Raw genomic sequence first — 9,916 nt, 5'->3', positions numbered from 1 at the left:
TAAGGTTGGTTCACACACTTCCTGACTACTGCTATTTTGCCAATGTTTGATTGACAACACCGGCATACCATTTCTACCTGAGCAGAAATTGATATAGCGGTAAATGACAGCAGACATGATTTCTTTGTTCTTTGTGAGAGTAATGCAGTTACTCAGGGGAAGACTGTGTTGCTAAAACGACCCAGATCAGTCAGAGATAACCTACATTCAGCATCACGGTCACTAGTGACGTTCAAATCACTAATGGGATCACTAATGAAAACAAAGGCTAGGGAGTTTCACTCAGGAGAGCACACACACACACACACACACATCAATATCAGTCCAACTTCACGGTCACTTCAGACACATAGCATGAATATAAATATAAACAGTGCAGGCCAAGTAAAGTGGTAAAATAAGGAATCCAAAAGACGCCTACAGCTCCCAGTGGACTTACTAAACACTCGATGCCTCTTAGTGCCTCACTAACTCTGGAGAAGACGATGGAGGCTGAAGGGACAAGGATCACACAGAGAAAGCACTGAGTGCCCAGAGTCTGGACACTGCTGGCACCGACCGGAGAGAGAACCAGGAAACGTCTGCAGGACATGGGCGGACATGAGCCGCCAAACCACCAACCCACCACCACTCACACACACACACCCATCCGCTGTCAATCACAAGGCTCGGCTCACAGACAACAGCTGCAGCGGATCAGACGGAAGGATGGAGGAGGAGGTAAACAGGAGGAGAGGAGGAGAAGAGGAGGGAGAAGGGATTCATGGAGATTTAGTGAGCAAAGTACAAGACAGAAGGGGAGAGATGAATAAAGGACAAAAAAAAGTTAGGATCATGATGGGTGAGAGAGAGAGCGAGAGAGGGATAGGGCATGAGCGAGAGACGGATGAGAGATGAGGAAGAGGAAGTATAGCGGAGTGATGGAGGAAGGCTAGGAGGAGCAGACAGGGGGAGAAAAGGAAGTTCAGACGGATGCATGAGAGAGACAGATTAGTGGAGACATGAATGAGAAAACAGAGAGAACAGGCTGTGAGTGTCTGCATGAGAGAGGACCTGTGAATGCACAAGGTTGTGAGAGAGAGAGAGAGAGAGAGAGAGAGAATGTGAGAGACTGCGGAAGAGGAGAGGAGAGCATGTTGATTTGAAGAGGCAGAGAATGGGGAGTGTTTGACGAGCACGGCCACTCCAGCTCTTCAGGCCTTGGGCTGAGCAACCAGATGAATATTTATGGCCGTCTTGTCCTCTCTCCCTCTCCCTCGTCCGACATGTTTAACCCCGACTAAGTCTTCAAACAGCGGCCCATCAGCACCCCACTCAGGTTCCAAAAACAACCCCCCCCCCCCTTTTCCTCCTCCACCACACAAACACCCTCCACCCTCTCGGGGTTATCCTTCCCACGAGAGGGAATTCTCACAATCTGTAAAGCATTTTAAATTACATTTATATATACCTATATGCAGTATACTGTACATATATATATATATATATATATATATATATATATATATACAGTATACTGCATATATATATACACACACACATATATATATATATATATATATATATATATATATATATATATAATGTGGGGGGTTGGGAAACAGTTTCAACTATTCATGTCAAAATGAAAATGTCTGTGAACAGTTTAGTGAGTGGAGAATTAGTTAAAGATGAACTGATCTCCGGGGCATACACAGTAAGTGAAGATCACACATCGTTTTCAATATTTTAAGCAGGATTAGTGCATTATTTTCACTATGGGTTTTTACCACAGGCAAACCATTAAGCTGGACCATTACTAGTTCTACTACTCTAGATTCAAGATTTATACAAAAACAAACGAGCCCCTCCTTTATGAGTCAAGGTCAGAGGCTGATGTAAAGGAAATTAAGCATTAACACCAGCCAGGCAGTGGTAATAAAAGAATAATATTTAATGTCCACAGTCCTGAAAGAAATCACAGAGGTCAGTTAAATATATATGAGGCTAGAGACGTGGTCATTGACTGAAGTCTTGAGGTTGTGTGTTGTGAGATATTTATCACAGATGATTATTTCAAGTTGTATCAAATAGTAGTGTAGTGTTATACAAACAGAGATTTACAGGTTTCAAAGTTCTCCACCCTGATGGAAAACAAATATTTAAAAACTGAATTAATATAAGACAATCTCTATGTGCCCACAGATAACTACAGATTTACAAATTCAAAACATTCAAAACAAAACAGTACCAGTATAGGCAATCAAAACTCCTAAACTCATCCTATACAATAAGATCTATGTAATATTACTAGTCTTGAAACGTGGAATACGTTTTTTTAAACAACAGGATCATATTAGCAGCCTAAATCAACAGAAATGGTTTTGCTTTGTATGCTGAGCAAACATTACAAAGTCATCCTTTTGTTCCATCAATGTTCATTCAAGTATGAGAAAGAACTCAGATGAACTTGGTATTTGGTATATGGGTCCTTAGCACCTTCTAAGTCAAATCACGCATGTTCAGAGTTGAAATCAGTGTTAAAATGGTTAAATTCACAGCTAAATCAAAGGAAAAGGTAGTGTCTAAACTGAAACCACAGTGATGTTTTTGAAATGACTAACAGGTAACTGCTAACAAGAGACAATAAGGCCACCTCTAGCAAGGGGGTTTAACACACTTCCCTTGACATGACACAACGCAGACTGGTGTTTCTTGCATGGTCCACCAGGCCACTTGCACACCAGAAAGACACTTTGTTTGGACTGGCTCGCTCCTCTCCAGCCATCATCTCTTCATCCCTCTCTTATTCCTCTCCTTCAGTGGCCATCCCTCGCTCCTGGAGCAGCTCTGTCTGGCACGAGGAGCGGGTGTGGACCTTCAGCTTGACGTCGTCCAGCCCTCTGAACGGGGAGGGAGACGATCTGTGGCTCCTCTCGGCCCTCTGTGCCTCCCCAAGGCCCAGGGGCGGAAGGCACGAGCTAGTAGAGCGGGGCGTGGGGCTGCCCCTGTGGCTAGTGGAGTAGTGCTGGCCAATCACAGAGTTGCACGGGCTGTGGGAGCGCTGTCGACCACTAACAGAGCTGCGTTGGCTTGGTGGCCGGAGTCGACCACTCACAGAGCTCCATTGGCTGTCGGAACGCTGCTGACCACTGACAGAGCTGCACTGGCTGTCGGAACGTTGCCGGCCACTCACAGAGCTGCATTGTCTGTGCTGACGGAGTCGACCACTCACAGAGCTGCATTGGCTGTAAGAACCTGTACCTGTTGACCAAGACAGCAAAGAGAAGCTCCGGTTAGACCTCAGTGTTACAGGATCTCGTTGGTTTTGTAAGATTCGCCCCATAGCTGGGTTTCTATACAACTCATTCACACATTTTAAGTGCATTCATAAAAAATTGATTACAAAAAACGCAAGTCTGTGCACGTTATCATCCACTTTGTCATCTGAATTACCAAAGGATTACCGATTAGAGATAAAGATATTCAAAAAGCCCGTTAGCAAGATGAATTGTGGCCAAACCTTTTTTTAAATTCACAGAGTGAATATAGGTGTGGTTAGACCAATGTTTTCTCAGTTAGCCTTATAAAATGATATCAGACTAGTAAACAGAATGTGCCTTTGGAACATTGGATGAATGGTTGCTGATAATGGGCAATGTAGATATTGCATTAAAGATCAGCCATTTCTTTCTACAACAGTCGAGAATCCTTTTGCAATTATGTAAGCACATAATGTAATCTGAAAACCGCTGCCCTGATTAAAAAAACAATGCAACTGATCTCAGCTGGTATTCTGTCTATAATGGAGTGGAATGGAAATTTCTAAGTGACCCCAAACTTTTGACCGGTAGTGTATAACACTGTTAAGATCAGACAAAATGACAATTCCATTGAACTGCGTGTGGTGACATCATGTGGGCTGAGAGCACCCAGCTGCTGTTGGCCGGCAGGCGTGAGCCATCACTTCACTGCTGCTAATCAGTCCTGTAAGTGGCACAGCAGATGAGCCCGGGAGCTTCCAGGAGTCTCAATGATTTCTCCTCCTCGTAGCCACAAGCGCTCCCTAATTAATCCCTGTCTCCGTCTCATCAGAGGCACCACGTGGTGCTCAGACAAACAAGGCTCCTTTGATTCCGTGTCAATGACCAAGAGAGACCGGAGACGTCGGAGAGTGTGGTAAAAGATTTACGATCAAAAACAATTGTTTTTCTTTCTGTCTTTTCCTTCGGTCTCTGTGTTTTTGTGCTGCCTGGCATCTCTTCGGCAACCAATCCTCAAGCTGTGGTGGCCTGCTGGTCTGTGTAGAAATGTTTAAAATAGCTTAAATGTTTAGTTAACTAACTGGGACAAACACACCCATTTTGTCTTGCATTCATTTTAGTATTGCTGTTTGAGTGGAGGACCTGTGTCATATGAACCTAGTCTTTCTACCTGCCTGTCCAGAACACATCCATGTAACATACCCAACTCCAATCAAAGCACTACGTTAAATAGTGCTTTACACAAAGCATGTTTCTGAATGTAGAAAAACTTCACTGCCAAGTCTCATTCTTTTATGCAAAATGTTTTTGCAGTCCCACACGGTTGCCATTTCAATTTTTCTCCTATTGAGCCGCTTGTAAATGAATACAAATTCAGGCTGGGGTGTGTTTTATTGTGAAAGTGAGATGATGGCCAACTCGGTCCCATTTGCATTATTTGTTCATTAGAGGTGCATCCGCAAAGCTGAAGACGACTGCAAATGTCCCCTGTGCTGCCTTCTCAACAATGCATATTTGTGAGGAAAATGGAAAAGCATTCGTATGGTTTCACGCTCTGGAGCATTTCTTCATTTAAGGAAGAAATGTCTGTTTTTTTTCCCTTCTTCTTTTAAGTGCATCATTTTGGCGACCATGCTGGTTGTTAATTAGAGTGGGAGAGGCAGGAAGTTGTTGGCACGGATGAGCTCTCGAAGGACATTGTGTGTGTGTGTGTGTGTGTGTGTGTGTGTGTGTATGTGTGTGTGAGTGAGAGAGAGAGAGAGAGAGAGAGAGAGAGAGAGAGAGAGAGAGGTGTTGGAAATGTTGCAGGCACCACTCCGTGAGACCTTTTCGATAATTAAAGGGAAAAACAGCACTGAGGCGTTTGTGTGTGTTTCAAAAAGTGGCTTATTTTAATTGGAGCACCTTGTCCCAGCAGTTGTCATGTCCTAAACGAGATGTCACAGAGAAACGCTACAAATTTTTTTTTCAATGTTTTTGCCATTAACGGTCAACACCTAATTCTTACTATATAACCCCCTCCATCCATAACAAACACCTACACACTCACACACACACTTAGCCACAAGTAACTACACACACAAACCTGCAACCACACACACAAACACACCTAAGCAGTCACACATAACTATAGACACACACAAACACACACACACACACACACACACACACACACACACACACACACACACACACACACACACACACAGGATATGTCATATGCATAAGTCTGAATATGATTTGGGTTTACCTAATCTTATTTGATGGCGCTGTTACACCGCATGTCAAATTTCATTAGAGGGGCATGACAGGACAGAATAACTGTACTATTTCCCAGTCACGGTTATAATCTTCCAGCCGCAAAGATGTCATGCTGCCGTCAGCTTTATCATGGGCTCGGAACTGTCATACCATCACTTCTGTCTGCGGGATTGTAAACATCAACTAAAAAAATCTTCTTCGCATTGCATCATCAAAAAACGCAACATACAGCATCTCTATCTCCTATCTCGCCCCCCCTCCGTCTCTCCCTGTTCCCTGTGCTAGTGGAGATCGCGGTCCCGACGGTGTGCGTGCGAGGGCGTGAGGTTTCGCCCGCAGGTAGGTCACATAGTGCTGAGCCTGTAGGAATGTGTGATTCACACCTCCCATGTCGACGCAGAATCCGCCGCGCCAGCTTCAGTTCGCCGTCCCCCAGGTGACGGATTTACTAAAGAGGGCATTCTATCTCGCTCCGCTCCGCTTCGCCACCGCCCGTCTGCCCGCGCCCGCCCGCGAGAGCCACCAGAGTAATGGCCATAGCCGTAGCCGTCTGGCGATCGGTCTGCCAGTTTCCCCCACTGCTAATTTATATCGGCTCCCGCCACACTCACTCTCCAGCGAGCAGTTCAAGGACAGCGGGGAAAAGGAGTGGAAAAAGGGATGAGTTATGAAGAGCAGGAAGAGGGGAGGAAAGAGAGACATAACAGAGATGGGGAATGGATTAATGACAGGACATAATAGGAGCAGCAAAGATGGCAGGAAATGAAAGAATAACACTAAAAAAAATGACAAGAAAGCAACTTCTATGGCACTTCAAGAGATTGGTAGGCCTCTAAGAAAGAATGAAGGAAAGGATGAAAGTAAGTTAAGCGGAGGGAGAGAACGAGAGGCACTGGTATAGGAGAGACACATAAACGATGAAGTTGTAGAGGAGAGGACCGAAATCAATAAAATTATAAACTAAATAACTTAGCACTCCAATAAAGAGATGAGAAGAGAATACTCAGATTCAAAGAAAAATACTCGGATACAAAGACAGGAGGAGGAGGAGGAGGAGGAGGAGGAGGAAGAGGAAGGAAAAGACAAAGTCAGGAAGACAGCAGCATGCCTTTAGACACGCAGTGTGGGAACCCCGGGCCTCCCATCCCTCCAGCCTGATGGCTGCTGTCAGCCTCAGGCAGATCTGAGGTGAGTGAGGGTGAGAGTGAAGGGGAGCGCAGGGACATGCCGCGTTTGGCCGCATTGGAGGACGGCTCACGGTCTGTCTGACAGCTGCGACTGCCAGTCAGACAAGCGATTCGAAAAACAAAACAAAAAAAAAAAACGGGCATCTGACACTGGTAAACACCCCCGTCAGAGCGGCTGATGGATCCCGTGCTGACAGTGAGTGATCTGTGGAGGGCGCGTCTGGGTACTGCCACCCGGGTTTAAAAAGAGACTCGCCACCAGGCCTCTGCTCGTCCTCTTTAACGGGGCTACGCAGAGGATTCCAGTTGCCTTGAACGCACCATTATGTTCACAATGGCACTCTTCCACTGACCTGCACTGCATTGAATACAGCATCACACACAGAACACTTTGGCGCATGCTAACTGTAGTGGATATCTGGGCATCACATAGCATATCCTGTGTTTTTGACATTACGGCAAAGTGGTTGTTTCATCAGATTCTATTATTATTTCTAGGTCATTTATGAATGTTTTAAACGACAAAAAACTACATATAACATCTTAATAGCGACAAGATGTTTCAGGAAGGGCTTGTGATGGAGAGGGGGAGGAAGCAAGGAGATGGTCTGGAGGCTGAAAGCACAGGGCATCTATCTCAGGGGACTAGGGCTTGGTTATTGGAGATTAAAGTAAGTGGCAATATGGATGAGAGATGGGAGGTCCATATGGAGGCTGTAAACTGCCTGGCTTATTGGTCACAACGCTCAGAGTTTTGTTAAGCTTTGTTTTGTTGGTGTTGTCCTTCAGATGAAGACCTGGTCCCAGAGGCATCTGAAACTCACAAAGCAACAACCGCTGGGTTGTGGTGTTGTACGACCACGTAACTGCCAAAAGCGCTTGAGAATGATAAAGTAGATATACAGAGACAAATCTATGTCATGAAGTGAAACATTTCAGTAAAAACAAACACAAAAGTAGAAATGCAGCTCAGAGAGTGATTGGCAGTCCCATGAGGAGTATCTTGCATGCACACACATGTTTGGCTGGTCCAGTCAGATTATTGGTACAAAAACGCCTCATATGGACACTGGGCACGATCTTATAAGATGTAACATAGTTGAAACATAGCTTACTGCTGTTTCAAAAATAACAGGAAGTAAATGAAAAGAGGGTGGAATGTCCGCACACTCGCTCCCATCAGGATTTTTTAATGACTAATATATGACAATGTGGCCATCACCACCAGAGGGAAAAAATGCAATACCAATTATTCCTCTTAATGCCACAGTCAACATTGTGACTGACTAATCTCTGTTAGCAATACTGTCACACATGCTCTCTCCCTCATCCTCTGGCTGTCACAGTGTTATTCCCATGATTCATCAGTGCCTAATGTGGCCATTGCCCAGAGACACAAACTCACTCTCTGTGTGTGTGTGTGTGCGGCTTACACACTTCTCTTGAGGGGGGTTTCTGAAAGCTGCCACTCCAGAAAGAAGGAGTGAGAGCGAGAGACTCATTGAGACTACCAGAGAGACGAGTGAAGACAGCCGAACAAAAAGCAGCCCGACAAGGGGGTACCCTGAAGAGCGGGGTGGTGTTAACGTGCCTCCTCCGTCTCCCCAGGATCACAAAGAGCCACCAGAGACAAACACACTCTCAGCCGAAACTCTCTCAAGCGCTCTCAGCAACCGAAAGCTGCGAGGCAGAGCCACTAAGAGCGACGCAGTTTGGAATTGGACCCAAATTGGCTGAGTGACTTTTGCTAGGCTTCTCAATCCCCACCGGGGCAGAAGAGGGGTATAATCACCCTGATTTCCATGGCGAGGATCTAGAATGCTAGAGGCTTTGTAACTAAGTACAGCCCCTATGTCCTCATGTCCTGCAGTGATGGGAAAACATCTAATTAAGGACGAGCCCCCTCCACAGCGCAAAAGCCCAGTGTGAGAACTAGAGATTTAAGGCTTGTTTCAGAGCCATTTGTCACTCACCCTGCCACAGAAATGCAACCTTTCATATGGCTAATGCAGTGTTGGTTGAAATTTGGCCTTTGGTATGCAGCCTTATATCAGCCACACCCATACTGTATGGCAGAGGCTGTTTTTGGACTGTCCAGAGATGCGGATGGGGACAGTCTGGCCACAGTGACTGTTATCAAACGGTCCTCACGCCAGCAGGTGCTGACAGACATGACCTGACTCCCTGCTGCTCTTCCAGCCAAATGCGTGCATGTGTGAGAGAGAGAGAGAGTAAAGAGAGAGAGAGAGAGAGAGAGAGAGAGAGAGAGAGAGAGCGAGCAAGAGAGACAGAGAGAGAGAGAGAGAGCGAGAGAGAGAGAGAGAGAGTGAGAGCGAGCAAGAGAGTGTGTTTACAAATATATGCATGCCAGGATTCCTACCATGTGTATACAAACACATGCAGTAGTCTAGGCTGTTCATTAACACCTGCTGTAGTGTCAGTGGGAAAGCTTGGCACCAGACAAGACAGAGAGAGAGAGAGAGAGTATTGCCAAAAGGATGATCCACTCCCTCCAATACAACAGGATACAACAACCGGTACTCCTAAACTTAATACAAGGAAGAAGTATAGATGAATAGAGAATTGTAGCTGGGTAGTGGGTAGATGTGGTCACAGTCAGATATAGACACCCAGTGATCTATAGTGTCAATTCTGCCCTAAGAGCCAAGATACACCCTGAGGGCTGGCAATGTTCTCCCATCCACCCTGTTTGAGAGAGTGCCAGGATGACTGATATAAGAGACAACCTTGTCAGAAAGAATATTCTTCATTGTATTGCTATGCATTTTTAACAAGTGTTGCACAATGGTGTTAGACACTGAATTGTGAAGTACCGTGTATATGGGTTAGGCCCACAAGCACTTCCTAATCTCCCCCAATCAGCTTTATTATCTTATTGGCTCATTGTCATCCATCCATCCATCCACCCTCCCTTTACTTGTCTCGTTCTCAGGTTTATCAATGGTCCTGGTAACAGTATCCTAGTAGTGTAACTACTTCACATCTTCTGACGTGAAAACATAACAATTAGTAGCAAACGGTGCTGTTCGTGCATCAGAGGAAAGTCAACATGACAGATACAGATTTTGTCTTCGACTCTGACGAAGAAACAATGGTGTCGAAACGGTAGTCGTTTTTTGCAAACTAAATCAGTGTGCTCTAGTCTGCTTTCTTTGTTAACAGATTTTGTCAGTACTGGGACATTAAATTTGTCATTATTTATCA

At 45.2% G+C, this 9,916-nt stretch overlaps 1 protein-coding gene across 1 annotated transcript in view; it reads right to left on the bottom strand.

Moving 5' to 3' along the window:
• Nucleotides 1-1,915: 1,915 nt before the first annotated feature.
• tex264b (testis expressed 264, ER-phagy receptor b) overlaps nt 1,916-9,916 on the bottom strand; it is a 55,675-nt gene continuing 47,674 nt past the window's right edge. The window contains exon 4 of the mRNA XM_076268414.1: nt 1,916-3,243. Coding sequence (XP_076124529.1) covers nt 2,786-3,243 — 458 coding nt within the window. The 3' untranslated portion in view covers nt 1,916-2,785. The remainder of the gene's footprint in view (nt 3,244-9,916) is intronic.

The sequence above is a fragment of the Alosa pseudoharengus genome, unplaced genomic scaffold (assembly GCF_046254945.1).
Source record: "Alosa pseudoharengus isolate Yale_2024_CS ecotype anadromous, Long Island Sound unplaced genomic scaffold, YU_APseudo_1.1 YU_APseudo_1.1_scf_5, whole genome shotgun sequence".
In the NCBI taxonomy this organism is placed as follows: domain Eukaryota; kingdom Metazoa; phylum Chordata; class Actinopteri; order Clupeiformes; family Clupeidae; genus Alosa; species Alosa pseudoharengus.
The sequence above is the reverse complement of the archived record's forward strand: the minus strand, read 5'-3'. Positions and strand labels throughout refer to the sequence as shown.